Source organism: Lactuca serriola, chromosome 3, assembly GCF_051521515.1.
Source record: "Lactuca serriola cultivar US96UC23 chromosome 3, Lser_US96UC23_V15, whole genome shotgun sequence".
In the NCBI taxonomy this organism is placed as follows: domain Eukaryota; kingdom Viridiplantae; phylum Streptophyta; class Magnoliopsida; order Asterales; family Asteraceae; genus Lactuca; species Lactuca serriola.
Window position 1 is genome coordinate 96,268,811 of NC_136410.1, and position 23,337 is coordinate 96,292,147.

The following is a 23,337-nucleotide window of genomic DNA, read 5'->3' on the forward strand; positions in this document are numbered from 1 at the left end:
TGGCAACCATCTTACACTAGAAGATTACTATATCATCTTGGGAGATTTCTTAAGAATCTTGTATTTGCTATTGTGGTAAGTGCTAAGGATAGTTAATGGAATTTACATGTATATCCATAATTAGTTTTCTTGCAAGAACTCCTAAATTGCTTCTACAAATCTAACTATTTTGACCCTAAATAATCCGAAAACTAATATTATAATGAGTTTTGACTCAGGTGGAAGAAACAAATCCTTAAACAAGAATGTTTAAGGACTCTTCCATAATTTTTTTACCTACGGGAAACCATCAGATGTGTTGTTAGAAGCAGTATCCAGTGGTCGAGTTTTATCATTACATCAAGGCCTTGGAACAAAGAACTTACAATCTTTTACAACACAATTTGTATACTTTTATGGATACTGCTACTTTAAAAGGTTGTATCATATTAAATACAACACAAAGTCAATTGGAACAAAAGTAAATTTGATTCTTGCAGCTTCTGCAGGTGCTTGTACTGCCATCGTTACTCAGGTTACAAACTAATCAATCATCCATCCCTTTTTTTCTCTTTCTCTTTTATTCTCATCATTGAAAAATATCCACAATAGGCTTGTCAAGTCGGTGTAACAAACACAGCTTAAGCAACTCCAACAGATATGGAATATATGACAACAAACCTGCAGCAGTCTTCACATTAGAGAAGAGAGCAACCACTAGAAAGGCCATAGAAATCTGTAAGTCTATGTATATGAAATAGAGCACAAATTGGATACTGTAGTCATTCAATGTAAAGAACTTTAACCCTGCAATGAATTGAAGGGCATTAGCTAAGTAAATTAAAATAATCAAAATAAAAAATGTAATTTAATGTTAACTGATTTGTACCAATAACTGAGCCGAAGTCCACGAAACAGAACCTGTAAACCAAAGATATTGCAAGGAAGTATGTATAAGAAATCATCCAGCAAGGACCATCCCCAAGCTCATACATTTTCATCATAATTCTTAAGTTTTTTTGCTTCTCATACACCAGAGTTGTTAGTACAATCTGCAACAAGAATAGTAATTTATTCCTAAAACTATATTACAAGGTTTGACATGCATTTGATTAAGACTCAGACTGATGTCAATTTGAAATTTGAAATATTATCAATTTACTTACAGGGAATAGTTGCAAAATGACCCATGTAAAGAATAATGGTCTAAGGAGAGAAGAGAAATCCAGTCTTAACTATTATCTACAAATTATGATTCACTGATTCCAGTTCCTTTCATTGATTCCCTACATGAAACCTCTCCTCGAATTCTTCTCACATGACTTGTACCTTCTTCTGCAACATCCATTTTCTCCTTCAAGGTATGAACTATGAACTACAATTTATGATTCCCTGATTCTAGTTCCTTTCATTGATTCCATTCCTGAAAATTATGAATGAGCAATTTACCATGATTTCTTAGTCATTAGGTGCCAATTTCACATACACATGAAAAAATTAATGGATCACCCCAAATCAAGATGCATGCTAATAGAATGAGTGAACATAAGTTTGAATTAGGAAAAAAATCAAATTTTGGATTGGATCAATAAAAATTCTATACTTGGGCATAGAAATGAACAAAAAAATTGGAAAATATGTTGTCTATAAATCTATTGTTTCGCTTTGATTCTAAGTTTGATGGATCATTACTGAATTGTAGGATATTTTATATTTTTGTAACTCATATTCTTATAGCTCAAGTCAACAAAACTACTGACTCTTGTAAATCGGTTCTATGCTTTTCATAATTGAAGAAAATGGTTCATGTATTTTGCTAATGGGTTATCTTGAAAATGTAAAAAAATCTCACCTTTTTTAAATTGATTGAAATTATGCAGGAAATAGTAAAAAATGAAGGTACCTGAAGTAATAATTTGATGATTTGAAAGTCAATATTAGCATGGTACCAGACTAAAAATTGGGTCGATATCCGAGATCCATATACCGAGAAGATATTCTTCAACGATCTAGTCAGATCCCACTTTAGTAATTATTCCTTTTTCTATACAGAAATTTTTGCATTTTTCTTCCGGCAACAATGGCGACTGATATTGGACATCCACACACTAGTAAGATTCACTAACCTCGTTATATTCATTTAATTGTGTCTAGTGTTAGGGTTCTTTGAGTTAAATATTATATTTAGTCGTAGCATTATTGCTCCGATTTGATTGATTTCTTACTCGTTACATGGACTCGATTCATTGAACTGATGTTTCTGGTTGTGGTTTTGGCTGGGATTTTTACATCCGGTGGTTTGGTTAAAGACAAGGTAAAAAGTAAAACTAATTAGTAACGATTTTTTAAATAAAAAATAGTATTATATCTAGGGATATGACATCATGGATGGTTAAAAAAATATAAACTTCCAACTGTTTCATTCATCATTTTTAAATCTCTGAAGTTTATAGGGTCCCTTATGTATTTATCAAGTATTTGATTGTAATGAACTGAAATTTTATTATTTATTTATTTATTTATTTATTTTTGCACTTATGTTGATATGTACATGTGTTTACAGGGTTGATGATGAAAGCGAATAGCTCTAGAGTTAGAAGAGGAAAAGAAAGCTCAAGTTGAAAGAGATAAGATGCTGCAAATGCAAGTGTTGCATTCTTCATTCCAATTGTTAGTAGTAGATTAGATGAATGCAAATTTATATATTGTTAGAAATAAAATTATATGACATTAAATATTATGCAATGGATTGTATTTTTTGTGTATGGTATTTTATTTATATTATGAGACATTAAATACAAATTTAATTTGAAAATTAGTAAATCTATAAATAATGTTTTTTTTAACATTTAAAATTATGATACGCAAAAAATGTGTGTCATCTTCATTTATGACATGACCTTTCTTGACAGTGGCTTTCTTGATACGCATTGCGTGTCATTAACACGCGCGTCGTAAGGTTACGACACGCGAATGCGTGTCGTCTTCCTTTATGACAGGGCCTTCCTTGATACGCATTGTGTGTCGTAAACGCGCGTCGTAATTGCGCATCGTAAATGAGCATCGTAAATGTGCATCGTCTATAGACGACGCACAAAAGCGTGTCGTCTCTCTTTATGACAGGGTCTTCCTTGATGCGCATTTGCGCATCGTCTAATCCTTTTACGACGCACAATAAGCATCGTAAAAGGCTGTTTTTCTAGTAGTGAATTTAAAAAAGATTCAATCATCCCACTGAGTGCAATCAAAAATGTTATTGTTTCTACCACACAAGCTGATTTTCAATTTCAAATTGAACTTCTTAGTTCTTTTTGTCAGCACGTTTTGCGAGTCAACATCAATGGGAAGATGCAACCTATTTCCCTTGAGTTATATTTTAAGAAGAACAGATATCAGCAACATAGACTAGTGCAGTTATGTTTTGGACTGTCTTGTTAGAACAAAAAAACTCATATATAGCATACTCAGATACCAGCTTCTTTGTTGGACCTTCAGTTTTCTTGGTGGTAAGTTATTTTAATGTTTATACCCAATTTTTAATAATATTGATTATTCATAAACTAATAACAAATATTCATATATGAATAAGTAAAATATATTTGTTAACAAATAATGCTTTACATTACTTCTTCATATATGAATATCAATTAGTTATCATTCATGTGCAGTTGTTCTATGCTGATAACATCCACTAAGAAGCTTTGACAGTAACACGTAAACGTCCAACAATTTGGTATTGGAGTTCAGAGAAGATTAGATATCAAGAGGCATTTAAACAAGAAAAAGGTAAATTTGGACTTGGAGAAATAAATGAAGAATTTGTTGATGAACAAGATGAAAGAGATACAGATCTCGAAGACAATGATTATGATAAAGATGAAGATCATTCTGTTGAGGTAATTAGTTTGAACATGTTAATAATATATGATTACATTAAATTATTATATTAAATTCTAATCATATACTTCTTTTTTTTACATAGGCATATGAATCAAAAATATCAAAAATGATTAATAGTTTTGAGAGGATGAAGGAAAAGCTGAATTCAAAGCTTAATGATGCGATGACAAAGTTCCTTAAAAAGGAAAGTTTTAGAATTTTCAAAGAAAAGATGACAAATATGATTGTTGAAGAAAAAACTGAAAGCACAACACTTTTTAATTTTCCAATTAATGAAACTGGAGTTGAAGGAATCAATTTGACACCAATAATGGGTCAAAAAACAAATGATCAAACAGAAAATGAAGATAAAGAGGGAAATGGTGAAGAAGACAGTGATAATGGTGCAAGTCAACCAAAAGTAGATTATTTGCTTGATTCAAATAAAGCAGATAATGAAGAAATAAAGAATGATGCAGATAAGAATAAAAAAGAAGGTGAAATTGGAATAAAAGAGAAAGATGGAAAGAGGAATGAAAATGAGAATGATGACGAGGGAAAAGATGATCATGCTGACGAAACAAATAATCATGAGGAGACTATTCAACAAACTGAAAATGAAAATTTGTTGGATAAAGTTGTTGACAACATTGTGGACAATGTCCTTGGAATTGCAATTTCAAGTTTAAATAGTCAAGAAGGTGAAATCTGGAATCACCCTAAAATGAAAACTATTTTCGATAATATTGATATAGGTAAATTTTGTCTTACTTTTATTTTAAAAAAATGTATAAAAATATTAATACATAATAACAATTTTGTTTGTTAAATTTTTACTAGGGTCACCAATGAGTACAGGTAAAACTAATACTTTTGCAGAAAAGGAAAAATCAGAAGGTGTGCATGAACAAGGAACAAAAGTTGAAAAAACAAAGGGAGATGATACAGGTAAATGAATGACTTAAAATATATTACAATATTTATATTGATTTTTTAATAACATTATTTATTCATAAGTGAATAATACACTATATAAATGAATAAAAAATAAAAATTATTCATATATGATGTATATGTTTCAGGCAAGGAAAACTCTGAAGATAGAAATGAAGGAGGAACAGAAGCTAAGAACACGAAAGATGGAGGTGAAGAAAAACATACAGAAACTGAGAAAGGAAATGCAAAAGATAAAGGTAAATAGTTGAATCACTAATAAATTAATATAATAAGTTTTATTATTCACAAATAAATAACGCAATATAAAAAAAATATTTCTTATTCATAAATAATGATATGCATTACTTATTCATAAATGAATACATTAATTATTCACATATGAATTACTTAATCATAATTCTTTATCTTTCAGGAAAGAAAAAGTCAGAAAATGAAAACAAGAAAGGAGAAAAAGCTGACAAGACAAAAGAAAATAAAGGATGTAACAATTTGGATAAACATTTCAAAATATAAACTCAAATATTATAATTAACTTACAACTATTTATATGATAAATCTCCTGGCATGCAGATACTCATCCAAGCTTTAGTCTAGGTCTCAGTCAAGATTCAGATCAAACTTCAAGTAAAAAATCTAATGAATCTTCACCAAAAAAAGCACTTACAAAGAAACAAAATCAAAGACGACCATCAGAAGGTTGTTATCAGATTAGCAAAGAAAAATGTTCTTAATCCAAATCCAATCTCTGTATCAATTCCTACTGAAGTAGGACCATCAAAGCATGATCTAGATCAACCAAGAGAGAAGAAGCTTGCTGATGCTTTCAAATCACCTTTCAAATGCAGAATAACAGACACAAAACCCAAACTGACACATCAGGAGAGTATTGTTTGTGAATGGTTGTTCAACTTACAAGGCAATACATCGTAAGTAACTTTATTTTATATACATTCATATATGATTATTATATAGATAATAATCTATGACATTTTGATTATATATTTGCAGATATGTGGTTGTCCAGACAAAATATGGTCATAAAACAGAAAGAGCAATTATGGAAAGTCTATATGCAAACACAGAGATTTTTGGAAAAGTTTTAGACACTTGGTCTGATTTACTTAACCACCAAGAAATGGAAATGGATTTTGGAAATTCACCATACAGACTCTTCTTGAAAGTTGGAGTTTGTGTAAGTTTATGTTCTAAACTCAATTCCTTCCTTATTCATAAATGAATACACCAATATGATGTATTCATTTATGAATATTATATTTTTTTACAACTGAAATTCACATATTATTATACAAATATGATGTATTCTTTAACATAATTATATATATTCAACTGAAATTCACATATGATTATATTGGTTACAGACTGCTTATCTAACTTCAACATTGTCTGATGAAAGAAAATATGAAAAATTCAAGGAGAACTTTCATGAGAGTACCAATGGATACAAAAAAATCTTGAACATAAAAGATATTGACATGGTATGTTAATTAAAGTTGTTTTTTTTTTTTGTATATATTTTATCAACAAAATACTTACCATTATATACATAAAAACGGGTATTCTTTCCAGTTGTTAGAAGTGCTCACATTTTTGTGATTGTCTTCAACTTAAAGAAACCGCCAATTGAAATTCTAGACAATAGTGCAGTTGAGGGGGGTTATGAAGGAAAATACGGAGTAATATTGAAACCTTTGGTATGTACCCAATTCACAACAACATAACATAACCAATTTATTACATATCTAACTTTTATTTTATTTAATGATCAAAAAAATTTCTTTGTGAGATACTTTAAAGAAATAAACCATCCAAGAGCAAATGCAATCTCAAAAGAAAGTATCAAACCCCAACGACTTGAAATGTCATGGAGAATAGTTAAAAACAAAGTTGATTGTGGGGTCTTTGCAATGAGACATATGGGGACCTATATGGGACAACCACTCTCAAAGTGGAAACCAGGTCTTCATAAAGAAAGTGCAGTTCAACAAACTACTTTAGAGAAGCTTAGGCAAAGATATGCACACATAATGCTAACTTCTGAAATTAACATGTTGAAGGCTAAGGTGTTGGATCTTGCTGAAAAATATCAAAAAGTTGAATTCAAAATGCGTACTGATCATGCATACAAGGCTATGCAAACAATTCAAAAAAGGTTAAAAGAATATTGATGATTGCTTGTGAAGATGAAAGAATGTTGAAGTGTGATGCTATAGAATAGTTTGTGTTGAAGATGAATGGATTTGAAGTACATGTAAGATGATTCTGCGAAACAAGTTTTAAATGGTTTGTTAAATGTTGTTGAACATCGTTTTAATATTTTGTGAAATGCTTATGAACAACTTTTATTATCTTGTGTTGAATGATTATGTAATAGAAACAACTTCACTTATTTCTGTCAGTTTTTTATATTTAAATATTTTCGAAGTTTATTTATGTTTATTCATAAATAAATACGAACATGATATATTCATTTATGATTAAATTAGGAGTAATATGTCAGCATAACAAAGTTCATATATGAATATAACAAATTTCATATATGAATATAACTAACTTATTAGTAGAAACAAGTTTGCTTATTTATGTCATTTTTTTATATTCAAATATTTTCAAACTTTATTTTTATTTATTCATAAATGAATACGAATATGATATATTCATTTATGAATATGTTCAAATTAATATGTTAGTATAACAAAGTTCAGATATTAACATAAAAAAGTTCAGATATGAATATACTTATTTATTAGTATAACAAATTTCACATATTTGTATTCATTTATGAATAATTTACAATATCAATATAACTTATTTATAGTAATTTAAAAACAAATATCAACATATCAATTTACCATATCAATATAAATGTGTATTATTCATACATGAATATTATTGTTTATTTTTTTTATCTGCATATATTCATAATGAATTAAACCAAAAAACATAAAAAAAACACTAAAAAATCCCTAACTGTCTTTTGCTGATTTAGCAGCTCCAACTCTTTCTGGACAAGTACGTAAATTGTGTGGAACTCGTTTTCCACATCCTGAACACATTCTATGTTCTTTTGTAGAATTTTCATATGCTACTTCACCTACACTTGAAATTCTTTTCTTGATTCCAAAACCTTTACTGCTTTGAACTTCAGGAACATGAATATTAATCTCTTCTGGAATAGGAATAGTAACACCCAAAAGCTTGCATACAACTTCACCATCTGTCTTGCTTTTCAATCCAAGAGAAATATAATTACTCTCAAATTCCTTCAACAACATTTTTACTTCTCAGCAAACAAAGCCAATCTCTTTTTGTCATCTCTTACAATATCCAAACATGATTCAAAACTATAATATGAATCATTGACTAGCTTTACATTGTCACAATCACCTGAATCGGACTGAACAGAACTAAAACGATAATTTCTTGATATCACATCCTTTCTCTATCTCTTCAAAATGTACCTTTCAGGAATTTCTTTAACACCACATCTCATCATTATTGTAAAAGCATGTCTGCATAAAACACCTATACGCTTAAAATGTTCACAACTGCAATTTATTTCTTTTTCTTCAGCTTTTATTTCAACCTGATACAAAAACAAAATTTACACATTTACATTCATATAAGAATGCTCATATCAACACTCATATATTCATATATTCATATAATATTCTCATATTCATATATGAATATTCTCATATTCATATATGAATATTATTACATTTTTCATAAAAAACTAATAAAATTACCTTAAATTCATTTTTAAAATCACTTTTACTGTTGTTGTGCTGCACAATGTAAACTTCCCAACCATCTTCAATACCAACATATGAGTATGTACAGAAAAAACATGCTTTATATATTTCTTTTTGCACCTCAAAAAATAATGTACTTGTATAAACCTTTGATTCTTGCAGTTCTATTTCTCGAGGTGTTTGCATTTTATATGATGCTTTCTTTGATGCCTTATCAAGATCTCGTTGAGTATTCCTTTGCTTTTGAATGGCAGTGTCGTAATTCATCATGAAACTCAAAAGTAAGTTCCCACTTTCTGAGTATGTATTAAAGAATGAATTCATACTCTCTGACCTCGATGTAGTCTTCATCAAACCACACATTGGAATATCACTAAAATATCCAGGTGTCCATGAAACACGTATTGTAAACATGTCTTTAAACCATCTTGTGTCTTCAATATTGAATTCCTTCGTAAGCAAACCCCACTTCACCTCAAAAACATCAGGTTTCATATTAATGTCCCAAACAAGCTTTGAAAATCTTTTTCTAAAGTCTGTGTTAGTAAATAAATCATCTGATATCTGTATTTAAACAAAAATATTCATAAATGAATAAATAATAATAAGTAAAATAACAATCAATATTCATAAACGAATATACTAATAAGTAATATATTTGAAATATATTAAAATAATACCTTTTTTTCAACTTTTTCATTATATGTCACATACATAATCGATGCTTTGAATTACAAAACACATTCTCAACAGTTTGTTTTATTGCAGCATCTTGATCGGTTAAAACAAGTGTTGGTTCTTTCCCATGAGTTTTAAGAAATGTTTTAAGCAACCAAGAGTAAGACTCAATGCTTTCATTGCTTAGCAACCCAGATCCAACAGTAACCATTTTTTTATGATGGTCAATAGTAGTAAACGGAACAAAAACCATTCGATACCTAACACACAAAAAAAATGTTCATTAAAGTCAATTTTTGATGTATTAATAATTGAATATAAAAATATTCATATATGAATAAGCTATAAACAAAAATAGATAAAATAACTTACTTGTTTGTTCGGAAAGTCGCATCAAACAAGATAACATCACCAAATTCAGCATAATATGTCTTCTCCATTTCATCAGCCCAAAACATACAGTCCAAAACATCATCTTGACAATTAAACTCAAATGAGTAATTTGGATAATGAGCTCGACGGTCATTCATTGTGTTTAATATCATCCGGGCATATTTATAACCAATAACACTGTTGATATGTCTCCTTAAATTTTTATAGTCAACTACTTTTGGCTTTACAAACTCATACCCACCTCTCAAACTTGCCCTCAACTTATGAGCCATAGTTGGACCTATTTTTGATGTGGAAGCATGCACAATACTCTTTTTCTGAATATGACATTTGTCTCGCTTTTTTTTAAATCGCTTCTCTTCTCAAGTGGATGGTTGTGAAGTTCATCAAACTGAAAAACTTTATAATCTGGAGTTCCATACACAGATTCAAATATAATCTTTGCTTGACAACCAATAGCTTTTGAATTTGAATTTCGTTTCCTCCTAACACCACTTGTACCTAATGTGTCACAAGATTTCTTTTTCTGTTTACCACCACGATTACATATAACATGTTTCTTCTTTATAATCTTGTTATCAAACCTTGACTGTGTGCTCAGTCTAACATCAAAACCACTAATTTCAGCATACTCAGAATACATTTTGATAGCCAACTTTAATGATTTGAAGATTAAACCCTTAAATTGGAATAAGTTGAATAGGTACATCTGGCTTATAGACATTTTCTCCAATTATATCATCACAATATTGTGCATCATGTACTGAACTTGAAGATTCACCACCTAAAATAATAATGCATGAATAAAACAATAACATATATGAATACATCAAACTCATATAAATAAAACAAAAATTATTCATATATGAATAAAAACATTCATATATGAATACATAAAATTCATCAGGATTCAAAATATATAAAATAAAACATAACTTATTCATATATGAATAAAACGAGAAAAATAAAAAATTTGAAATTACAATTATCAGACGATTATTCATATATGAATAAGACAACAATTTATTCATATTAACATATTCATATGTAAATAAATGATAATCAACAAAATTAAAAACAACAAAATAATTCAAAAAATGAGTTCTCAACATCTTCTTCTTCACTCTCACTCATATAAGAATACAAATCACCATCAATAACACTAGAATTCGACATAATACACCAAATGATCTATATAAATAAACAAAAACAATCTTAATATCGAATATAATGAATATATCTCACAAAAAAAGTCGTAAAGATGAAAACCTGGTTAATTACAAATATATCTCACCTCAACGTACAAAATATCTAAAAGAAACTCAAATCATATATGATCAGATGATGTAATTAAGCAATCTCTATCGGTACAGAACGTAAAAACTACAACGATATATCCGATTAAAAATTAAATCAGCTCAGATTCGAAATAAATATCTCAAACTACTTAACAAAAATCCGATGAAATAACTCCAATAAATATTCGCAACTTGATAATCTTGATAATGAACTCCGATTAAACAACATCAAAACGAAGATAATAAGCGTAATTCCAAACAAAGTATAAAAGGCAATAATCTTGTCAATGAACTCCGATCTATGCGATTCAAACGATATACATACCTGATCAAATCGGCGGAAAACTGAATACGAATTAGAAAACTGAAACACAAATGCGAAACTTCACGATTAATGGAATGAATACGTATAATTGCTAACGAGTTATATAAAGAAAATAATCTTGATAATGAATTCCTCATATCCGATTCAAACGAAATAAAGATATCATCAAATTGGAAAATAATAACAACGAACAGGTAAGTTCTATGTAAAAAAGTTGCTAATTTACAAAGATACTCTTAATGAAAATGGACACCCGATTTTTTTTATTTAAACATGTTAGATAAATTATTGGCCTCCATTCTCAATCTTTTTTTTTTCTCAATTGAACCTATATATATATATATATATATATATATATATATATATATATATATATATATATATATATATATATATATATTTCGAAATAATTAGAATTTTAAGAAACGATACTTTTCATAAATATTCGGCCTTCATATATGCACATGGAAGGCCTAACATCCCCATAAATCTACAAAAGACCAATTTGCAGCTTTATCGAAGTAAAAGGACTAAAAACGATGTGTAGTATCTTCTAATTAAGATTATAGTATCTGGATACACCCACAAACATAAATCAATTCCCTTAAACAAATCCATTAGTATATACACAATGATTGTATTGTAACTCAAATACACGAAAGTACGGGTCATGACAACAATCTCTTGCAAAATGCGAAGGAAAAAAAACTTCCCTCTCGAGACTAGAACATCCAAAAAGCCGATGATCCCTTGAAAGATCTATCAACTTGAACATGATTGCCTCAAACGAACAAAAGGGTTCGACTCGAATAGCTAAAAAGCACTCGTGGCACCATTGTTATGAGATGGATGACTAGGTGGCCTACTGGTGTTGCTTAATCCAAGGAAGCTACCATTTCTTCCTATACTTAGTGAAGAACATGAAGTTCTTGACGATGGCTTGTTGTTGAAAAGCTTCGAGGAAGAAGCACTTCTTGTCGGAGGTGGAAGCACTTTGGATAATCCGACATAGCTTTTGCATGATTTCAGCTTCTTGTTGTAAGGGTTTTCAGGCTTCGCAAGATCTTCTAAACACATCACGTTTGCCAACGATGTAAAAGATTGTGACTTCCCTTGAAAGTGCTTTGACAACCCTCTCCTGTTAATTCATCAAACATAAATATAAGAACAAGTTCTAGATCTATGATCTATCTTTTCGGAATCAAAGCATCTTCTAACTTGTGATTTGTAAGTGATTGACATTAAACTTACTTGGAGGGAAGTTGGTGAAGAAGATCAGACATGTCTCCCAAGGCACTCCGATGATCGTCGTTAGACGACGGAGAGCTACCGGAAGATGAATTGCTTTCTTCAAATGCATCATCGGATTCATCATCTGATGATACCATACTCGAAGCATCAGAGGAGAACGAATCATCTTCTTCTTGATTTTCATAACCCATGATCCCGATCTTCTTTTCTTGATCTAAGGTAGTAGAAGAACCCATCTCCATCTGCATCATCATTATCTGCAACTTGTCTCGGTTTTATAATCTCAAATCTTTCTAATCAATCAACTGTTCAGCTTTTGAAATTGGGAAATAAAGGTGAGGTTTTTGGTATGGTATAGAGTATGAACACAGCTTAATCCTTTTCTTCGCTTATGAGGAAAGTTGGAAAGACGAGGATAATGAATTTAAAGGGATAAAAGGATAAGGGTACAAGTGGGATATGCCTGACTATAGAGACATGTAGACTGTATGTATTTATGGTTGTACTTCGTAGTGGACAACGTGAAGATTCGGCGTTATCCATTTCTATATTTGGTGGGGGCCATTTTATTTGGTATGAATGCTGCCAACAGCTCAAAATACGGGGTCTGCCGTTTGCTTATTAGGTATGGGCATTATCGAATATTTACATTTAGGCCCCTCAACTATACCCACACCGTACTAAATACATTCTAATTCTGAAGATAGTCATGCAAGACCCTGATTATGTTGGTGTTAATTAGTAAATATATAAGGCTTTAAAAAAAATGACCTCACTATCCTTAAAATAAGCTTCTTTTTTTTGTAAGAAAAATTCGTAAATTGAACAAGTTGGTTAAAGTGGTGTGCATTAAGTTGGGGAGTCAAATTTGCTTCTAGACCTAGTTATCGTTGTTGAAACTTAGTAATGAAATCTTAAGACTTAATTTTAGAAAATTATTTAAAAATTAGATGAAGAAAATTTCATCTAAGGAGATTCCATAAAGGGTCCAGAAGGGGAACTTCTACATGGGTGTTTGAGAAGACTACACTATAAAGGTTATGGTCTTATGGAGAGGATATGAGCAATTCATTTGGCCGACGTGTTTTTTTATATTAAGCTCGATCTGTTTCTTTCTTATATTACTTGTAAACTCTACAACTGAATTTTCCTAATATTAATAGAAATCTCTCTAGTTCACATATATGTACCACAATATAAAATAGTCGGTGACATAATTGTATCAGAAGTATTGAAAAAGTGTTCATTAGCCAATATGTTTAGGGTTCAACACATATATTATTTTTAGATCTGCGTTGCAACCCTATGAATGTGGTGATATTTAAGCTAACAATTCTTGTTTATGTGCTTGTATACCTGTCAGACACGAATTTACATGACACGAATATGATACAAATTATAAAACACCTTTGTTTATCAAACATGAAAAAAAACACGTAATTAATTTGTGTGACACGTAATACGACAAGAATAAACATGTTTTTCATTAATTTATACACACATTGTCTAATGCCATTTTTTACACTAGGAAAATATGCATTTGATTAGTATGTATATGTGTTGTATGTTGTGTATCTATATATGTATACAAGTGTTTAAACGTGTCGTGTGTCACACAAATTTAATTCGTGTCATATCATGTTAAATCGGTAAGTTCATGTTTGACATGTGTAAAACATGAAACACGAATTTAGACTTCATTTGACACAAATAGACACGAAATGTGGATTTCTAAAACCTATACACCGAAAAACTTATTTGTGTCATGTCAGTGATGTAGTGTATCAAATTGTCGGGTCTAGTGTTATTACAATGTAAATGTTGGCAGTGTTATCATACGGACTGAACTTGTCTATTATAGAACTAGAGGGGTGTAGCTGTAGATATTATATAATAAAATGGTCTAAAGTTAACTTATAAAAATAAATAAAAATGGGCGGTGGCATCTTCGAGTCTAAAAAAAGCGTGTTGATTTTGGTCAACGTGAAGATGTCCGAATTGGACGATGCAAGGCTGCACGTTAAATTCCGAGGATAAGGATGCTAAATGGAAGGGCGCTAGTGGGTCTACGTATAAATTATTCCATGCGACCAAAACACTAGTTTTTACATTTTTCTGATTTATTTAATATTATATAAAAACCGAATTAAGTATAGAAAATAAATATTCGATTTATCTTGCTGTAATAAAATAAAGAGTTATCAAGTTGACGATAATAAATAAAAGTATTTATATTTGGTAAACTTATTGATTTATTGGTTGAAATAAAAGAGGGGTGTAGTAAGTGCGGTTTCACCGCCCCATTCCGTGAACATGCGGTCTCCATTCTGCCCTTTTTCATTTCCAATAAAGCATGGCGCCTGCCGGATTTCTCAAAGGGCAAAATACTGCTTAAATATTTGAAAATAAGTATTTTATAGTATTTTTTTTTTTATATAAAAATGAAAACAATTATGTTTTCCTTTTAACCATGATTGTTAAAAGCAAAAAATATACTACATAATATATCTTGATCATATTAATTTTGATTTTAAAAGAAGATTTATCTCTAGACCCATAAGAATTTATTTGGATCCGACACGACATTTCAGTCTTTATTTTATACTCAAGTATTTAGTCTTTCTAGGCTTATCAAATTAGTCATTCATGCCCAAAATCTCATATACAAATTAGAAACATTGTTCATTCATCTTGAAATTTTACATCGAAGTTCTTACATTCAACTCAAAGATTATGGTTATTACTTAAGGAGTTAAAGTGATTCCACCACGGATTTCTTAATCAACATCAAAATACAATAGAACTACACAAACAAGAACTTGCAATCAAATTTGGAGACTAATTTATCAAGGTGGGATCTTTGGATTCCAGTCAAATCTTACGATTACAATTTTACAATACATACAATAATAGATAACATCTTAATCTTAACAATATTGACAACCAAATTTAAAAATTGCAATAACCATTTACATACAATTTAATAATTTTTTATAATATAATTCTTAATTGAGAAATATGAAAATTTCTATGTTTTTTTCTACTTTCTTTTTTAGTATGTAATTTTTGGTGGACATTGAGTTTCAAGTATGATTTTATAAATATAGTCTTATGCGATTAAAATAATAGAACTTATATAAGGAATAAGACTTATAATTAGTGTCCTAGGTAGTATAGGAGAGATGCTACATGTTTCGCTACTTAAAGTGTTGCCGTCCTTTTTAACACACTTGCACAATAACGTATATAGATACCTTAGAATCATTATTTATTCCATGGTATAGCTAAAGTCAAAGGTACAAATGAGTTTTATTCATTAAACTCTTCAGCACGATCATTCGTTTGTTTGACTACGAACCTTATTAATAAAACAACAACATTGCTTTTTTAAATCTTGCGAGATCCACAAAGGCATCTTGATATGATTTTATGATGTGATGATGTGTTCTTTTTGGATTATGAGACCATGTAAGAATATTGGAATGGTTGTCTAGTGATTGTATTAAGTGTAAGTACATGTATATTTATATTGTGTTAGAAATGGAAGGCTGTAAACACAAGATACATGCATGTATATTTATATCGTGTTAGAAATGGAAGGCTGTAAACACAAGATACAGTATGTTTGGTGTGACACTCGGGTATACCCAATTAATAACCCGAGTATAAATCCAATGAACTTAACTACATATGAAACTTCTAAAAGAAGTATAAATCCAATGAACTTAACTACATATGAAACTTATAAAAGAAGTATAAATCCAATGAACTTAATGAGGGATTTGACAAAGTAAATGCATGCATAAGAGGATGAATATAAACCTTTAGTTGGTTGTACAAATGCGTACAAAACTTAGAAGCATGCAATGTATCGGATAGGAGTACCATAAGGTAACTTAAAATTGACATGTATAAGACAATGTTTGGCCGATCATGACCTTCTTTTACTACTCCCTTCAGTGATGAGAATTCATTCCATTATTTACATCATTTTTAGTTTAGAAGTTCTGTGTTGTTAGATGTGCGAATTTTGATTCCATAGAGCTATTGGGATCAATTCTTTGAAGAAACAACAATCGTATGTGCCTATGTGGTAATTAGAGACCAAATGTTGAATAAATCATTTCCTTAACCTCAATTTCAAGATTTGGTGCTATGTGGATGGATTGATACAAGGTGGTAAAAGTTAATTTGTGTTAAAGTTGTTTATGTATATTGATTCTATATGTATTAAGGATAAAATATGTAAATGGATTGAAATGCATGTAATTACTTCTAAACTTTTTTTTTGTCTTCCTTGAGTCTTGAACACCTAACTTATGACGAAGGAGCACCTTGCCACCAACACATGATAGTGTTGGGATACAATCCCTTTGTTGATAGCTTCGATACTTAAAAAAGATTTTGGTGTTTAAAATTATCTAGACTGTGATTATTACTTAATCTCATTTGTTAATTGTAATAATCCTTGTATATTCTTTAAACAACCTACTTTGATTTATTATAAGTTTTTATGTTTTAGGACCTCCGCAAATGATTAAAAATGTTCTAAAAACTTTTAAATAACATTTTAAATTAGACTTAGCATAATTTAAACATTCATTCATTTTTTGTAATTGGGGGAGGAAGAGTCGTTAGGGGATTTTCGGCAAACCTGAAGCGGATGGATGAACAAAAGTGGAACAAAGAAGGAGTACGGTGAATATGGATTGGAGAGGCAGCAACCAGGATCATCTCAACACGAGCTAATTTCGCATTTGCAAGATTCATAAAGGTGGATAGCAACATGCATATGGAAAGACTCTTAATGGACTATCGATAGGACATAAACTAAAGGTACATGTGGTGAGATTTATCTAGAAGAAATAGGTGGTTGCTGCCCAAATGACTGGTGTATCATACGAGGGGAATCAAGTGAAACAAAATATTACGTAGGGTTTTGCAAAGAATGGAAGAAATTAGACATTTGGTCAGGACACAAAATAATCATTCGTTAACGATCTAATAGCAAATCATAGAAAGGGAAATTCCTTTGATAAATCAATTATTACAGTTAAATTAAATATGTGTTGAACAAAGTGGTTCATTGTTGCATGGAGGTGGGGTGGGGTGGGGTGGGGGGGGGGGGGGGTTTAAAGATATTAAGGTACTTACTAAATTCTTTTCGGTATTCAATCTTTTGGCTTATAATATTACTCAATTAAGTATCTAAGCAGCATGAATGTGTTGTTGCATTTTGCTAGCTTGGTGGTTGCATGTTTTCCTTAATCTTGTTATCATAAGGGAAGTTTGAAGGTATATGGTTCTCCTTGCCTATAAAATGGGAAGCTATCATAGGTGAAAATTTCAAAGAGGTTTAGGGTCTCTCTCTCTCTCTCTCTCTCTCTCTCTCTCTCTCTATATATATATATATATATATATATATATATATATATATATATATATATATATATATGTTGTGATATGTTTTCGAGCTTAACGTTGTTTGTGGTGGTTTCGCTTGAGTTAAGCCTGAAAATCACATCAAATAAAGAACCGATGTCAGTCGTCGTCCAGGAGGGGATCCCAGAACGAGGCTCTGACGGTCTAGTTAGTAATTAGGTGAGAGAATTAGGGTTTAGCTTGAGATAGAGAAAGAGACGACCTTCTTCTGGAGAAGAAGGATCTCTTGTCTACCTGTCGTCGAGGGAGCATGTCCCCGGCATTACCTTTTCTCTTGTCTGGATCTTTAGGACGTGGAGGCATCCTATTGGCGAATCGTGCAACACTAGCAGTTACATGTTATTGGTGCAAGACCACTGAAGAGTAGCACTTTGAGCGTTACACTTGTCGCTCTGGGAGTGGTTGGTAATGTTTTGGCTTGTTATGGGTTGGAGCCTCTCGTTCCGAATTGGACCTTGGCGTTAGAGCGTCAGGGTCTATGTGCAAGGCCGCGAGGGCGAAGGCTCGGACCTAGCACTTACGTTGGGTAGCGACCGTTAACTAGGTCGTCATTTAGATAATTGTATTGTTATCTTTGACGTATTCCTAAAAGGCTACGTTAACAGGTACCCTAGGATAGTAAAAGTCAACGTTAACTTGGGGTAGTTGAGTAGTTCTAGCTTAGACACAGACACGTTTTCAGCTGGGATGGGTCTTACGTCCACTATTCTAACGGAGTCGTCTGCGGAGGCAGTTTCATCATTGTAACTGTTCGGATTTCTATCCTTGCATTTAAGACTTCCCTTATCAGGGATGGTTTCCTTTTATTCTCTCTACTGATCTTCAACTGTATCTTCTTTTCTTTCACTTCCTTTCTCTTTCGTCTTGCAGTTGTTATCGGTAAACAATGGTAACACCGAATACCAGAATCAAGCCTACACCAAAGGACTTTGGTTCCGTGTTGACCCGATTTGGCTTTCTTCTTAAGCAGGGGGTGCAATATTGTGACAACCCGAAATTTCTATCTTGTAAAGTCAATCAAATCAATCAAAAGTCATACTTGTTTATGTTACCTTTATGTTGTGTTAAGGGTCTGTTTGAGAGTTTCTAATCCTAGTACACTCAAGGGTTGAGTGTTAGGAAGTGTTACCTTGAGATCATTGAGTTGCAATCGAGTCGAAAACACCATTAAAAGGAGTTTACGACTGCAAACTAGGTTCATGGCCGTGAACCCATCTTTAGGCCGTGAACTCATGTCATATATATGAGTTTTGGCCATTTTATCTTCACTTCTCACCTTCCAGCCGTGAATACATCCTTTCTCTCTCAAGTATCATCCACAAAAGAGTTTTCTTTCACCCCAAAAACATAAGTACCTCATCCCTTTACTTGTTCATTCTTAGAAACCCCTTTGATTCTATCATTGATTCATCATTGTTCATCATCATCTTCAAGGATCTTCAAGTGTTCTAGGGTCGTGAACCACTTTAAGGCCGTGAACCATCCATCTTGCACCGTGAACCCTTCATAGATTCAAGCTTGGGCCGTGAACACATCAAGTGTTCTTAGGCCGTGAACAACCCAAGGGCCGTGAACCCTTCTAGCTTGGCTGTGAACACCTTTCAGCCATCCATTTTCAATTCTAAAACTTCATTGTAAGTGTTTCCTATATCCTAAGGTTGTTTCCTATACATTATAGTTGTTATAAACACTAATTGTATGCCTATATATGCCTATATATACCTGGTATGATGTAAGACCTACTCCAAGGTCAATTTTTCTCGAACTTCTTGCATCCTTAATGTTGGATTAGTGTCTAAGTCCATAACTATTTTGGTATGTACTTGACCCGATGGTGCATGGTCCTTTTGGGTTGCCTTCACCAAAGCAACTTGATTGGAGAAATAAATAAAGAGAGAGGTTATTATGGTTTATTAATATGTTATAAGAATAATATATTAAAGGAGAAATCATATTTTTTTAATTAATATTGGTCAATAATTAATTAAGAATTAATTTTGTGATCAAGTGTAATTAATTAAACTAGAGGGGCTGAATTGTAATTATGTGATAGTTACAAAATAAGGTAAGGATTATCTTATTAATAGGTTGGACGAATTTAAGGTGATAAGGCCTTAGAATTCGACTAGGATAAGGGTTTTCAAGGCTTATCTTATGGTTACTTGATGGGCAAGCAACTAGATAAGGATAAGGACTAAAACCCTAATCTCTACACCTATATAAAGACCCCCCAAGGCTCATGAATTCGTCCATGCCTTCCCAAGAGGTCCTAGAGACGAATTCTTATACCTCTCCTCTCTCTTTATACCTTCTCCATTTGCTCTTGGTGTTTGTAAGCCACTAGAGGAGTGACACTTGTGACTCTAAGCCTTCCAAAGTCAATTCAAGAAGGAATTGGGATTGTTATTACTACATAACAATCAAGGTAACATCTTAAACCTAATTATATGTTTATATCGAATTCCATATGCTAGAATTAGGGTTTATAGCCTTGGATAACTTGCATGTACAATAGAGAAACCTAGATCCAAGCATTAGGGTTTGTATGAGCACATAGGATGTCTTATGACCAAAACTCATCAGTGGTATCAGAGCCAAGACTGGTTTCAATTGTATTGATGCATTACATGTTCAAAAAATTCGATTTTTGATGTTCTGGAGGCTGGACTCGCCGAGTCCATAGCTGAACTCGTCGAGTCCATGCAGACTCGACGAGTCCAAGCCTGACTCGACGAGTCAACTCGTCAGATGGGGATATTTTCGTGATTTCTTGCTGTTTTTGATTATGGATAGTTACCTTATCATGTTAGATCAATATAAATCCGATTTTATGATATATTTGACTATATTCTTGATCTAATTGAAGATATTTATCAATTAATAATATAATTGTTTCCTTATGTGATAATTGTTTAATTATTTTGATTAAATTGGTAAATTGTTTTGCAAGAAATCATTAAATAAATCAAATATGGATAATTATGTGATTAAATGTTAATTTAGATTATTTGTTATTTGATTCTTGTGCTTTGAAAAGTTTTCATATTTTCCCCTTTAGGTTTTATAGTTTAAATTTGAACCTAAAAGTTTTGTTGTTTTGAAATTTAAATAGTTAAAACCCTAATGTTGTGAAAGAAGTTTCAAAACTTGCCCTCAAGTTTTGGAATTTAAATTTTGATTAATAGTTTAATTTTGATGTATATTTAAATTCTAAACCCTAATGTTTTGAAATGTTTCAAAACTTGCCCTCAAGTTTTGGAATTTAAAAGTTGATTAAAAGTTTAATTAGGAATGTTAAATTCTAAAACTCTAGTATTGTTTTGAAAAAGTTCAAATCACACCCTTATGGTTTTATTAATTAATTAAGGTGTATAATTAAAAGAGGTTTAATAAATCCATAAAGTTTTTGGTTTAAAATTTAATTGAATTAAAAGTATAATTGTTAAATTTGACCACCTAATATTTTAAAAGTGTAAAATACACCCTATACTATATATATAACATTAAAAGTCTAATATTACATATATGTATGAGTAAAAGTCAGTCTTACCGTTAGTAGGTCTCATTCACGAAGCTGGTCTATAAGGGGTGTCTAAGGAAATTACTTATAAAATGGCGATTGAATGGGTATCCACTCTTATCCACCGCACTCTTGACTAGTGGAGGGTCGTTAGCCGAACGGGTAGGATAGGACGAAACCTTCCATTATAAGTATAATGAAGTATAAAAGTAACTAAATGTTTTCATAAAATTCCCAATCTTAGTTACTTAGGCAAAAGTGAATTGATGCAATTCCATGAAATTACACTTTGTGCCCTTGCAAAGACGTTAGTGGAGCGTGTGTGGTTTACTGGCACACTAAATGGTTCTAAGCAAAGGTAGTAAAGGGTGACTAAATGTTTGTCATAGTTCGGTGGAGCTTGTGTGGTTTACCGGCACATCGAATAGGTGACTGTAACATGTGAGGGCACCATGTAAGTTTGCATGGTTATTCACACCCGCTTTGTGATCCTCGGCATCCCAGTCATAAACAAGAGGGGCATATCGAGATTTAAACATGCCAATGAAATGTTCAATGAATCTCAAAGGATCTAGGAGTTTTCATAGATTTAAAACTTAAATTTCTTTTTCGTTTTTCATGGAGGAAATTAGTGAATCGTCATTCACTTACCTTCAAATATTCTGCAATTAGGGTTACGACATCCCTCTCCCGAGTTGTAGAATATTGTGTTAGGTCCTGGCCTTAGTATCTCATTTGGGTGATTTACTAAGGACTCAATCTATCAACTAACTTGAATTTGTTTTTCTCCCGTTTTGTAGATGTCAAAGTTCGACAACTATGGTCTTCCCAAATCCCGTGGAACAAGCATTCCACATGAAGATGATATTCCACGATTCGATCGAGGAACAAGAGATCATACTTCACCTCCTCCTCCTCCTCCAATTATTCTCCCTAACCCACAAGTTCAAAGGCTTGAAAAGTTCAAGATCACTCAAGCCCTTTTGGCAAGAAAACATAAAGAAGGAAAGTCGGTGTGTGTACACGTCCTAGGTAGGGGTGTTGATCGGGTAAAATTTTCGGGTTTCGGGTAATTCGGGTTTTTCATATAAAAAAATTTACCCGTTACCCTACCCAAATTAAATTCGGGTAATTCGGGTATGGGTAATTCGGGTAATGGGTCGGGTAAGGGTAATTCGGGTATTACCCGATTTTTAAATTTTTGTTTTTAATTTTTAGTGGCACCTAAAAATAAATGTAATGAAATAAGTATGTCGTGCTAAACTTTGAACATTGAATTTTTTACTCAATAATATTTGAGATATCAAGTATTCTTTCCAAACTTTCGATATTGGGTTGAATTATTTTGTTTTTTTTTCTCTTTTTCTTGTGGAACTTGATCATTGGTTAGGTTGTTAACTTCAATCGTCTCATCTTTTACTTCAATATAGTCATCCATTGGTGACGAATACCAACGAAGAGCGGACGAGGTACGAGGGTTTTTTGACGTGGGGAAAATAGAACGAGCCTCAAGCCCTCAACGAGGGAAATTGAGATTTGGGAATTGGGAGGGACAGATAAACTCATAAAGGGACATTATTTGTTATATATATTTCGGGTAATCGGGTATACCCGAAACCCAAACAACTTATCCTTTACCCGACCCGAAAAAAAATCGGGTTACCCACTTATCCGAAAAAATTAACCCAATACCCGATTTACCCGACCCGATTTACCCGATACCCGAAAAAACCGGGTGGGTAATTCGGGTAACGGGTATTTTTGACAGGGCTAGTCCTAGGGATGAAGTCACACATTGATAGGTTAAGAATGTTGGGATCCATTGTCTATGAGGAAATGGTT

The 23,337-nt window shown here is 31.8% G+C and overlaps 2 protein-coding genes across 2 annotated transcripts; both read right to left on the bottom strand.

The window, feature by feature from the left end:
* Nucleotides 1–7,690: 7,690 nt before the first annotated feature.
* LOC145094590 (protein FAR-RED ELONGATED HYPOCOTYL 3-like) lies at nt 7,691–10,545 on the bottom strand. Its single transcript, XM_079032730.1, has 4 exons — nt 9,639–10,545; nt 9,269–9,526; nt 8,583–9,152; nt 7,691–8,419 (listed from the first exon to the last, which is right to left on the bottom strand). The coding sequence occupies exons 2-4, from the start codon at nt 9,302–9,304 to the stop codon at nt 8,276–8,278; spliced, it is 750 nt and encodes a 249-aa protein (XP_078888856.1). The 5' UTR covers nt 9,305–9,526; nt 9,639–10,545; the 3' UTR covers nt 7,691–8,275.
* A 1,324-nt stretch (nt 10,546–11,869) lies between these two features.
* On the bottom strand, nt 11,870–12,928 carry LOC145092893 (uncharacterized). Its single transcript, XM_079030885.1, has 2 exons — nt 12,534–12,928; nt 11,870–12,420 (listed from the first exon to the last, which is right to left on the bottom strand). The coding sequence occupies exons 1-2, from the start codon at nt 12,785–12,787 to the stop codon at nt 12,096–12,098; spliced, it is 579 nt and encodes a 192-aa protein (XP_078887011.1). The 5' UTR covers nt 12,788–12,928; the 3' UTR covers nt 11,870–12,095.
* Nucleotides 12,929–23,337: the final 10,409 nt, after the last annotated feature.

Coding starts and splice junctions, on each gene's coding strand:
- LOC145094590 (XM_079032730.1), bottom strand. CDS start 9,304: ATGTATGTGACATATAATGAAAAAGTTGAAAAAAAG. Junction 9,153..9,268: donor ATGAAAAAGTTGAAAAAAAG/GTATTATTTTAA, acceptor GTTTAAATACAG/ATATCAGATGATTTATTTAC. Junction 8,420..8,582: donor ATTTTAAAAATGAATTTAAG/GTAATTTTATTA, acceptor TTTTTGTATCAG/GTTGAAATAAAAGCTGAAGA.
- LOC145092893 (XM_079030885.1), bottom strand. CDS start 12,787: ATGATGATGCAGATGGAGATGGGTTCTTCTACTACCTTAGATCAAGAA. Junction 12,421..12,533: donor CTTCACCAACTTCCCTCCAA/GTAAGTTTAATG, acceptor ATGAATTAACAG/GAGAGGGTTGTCAAAGCACT.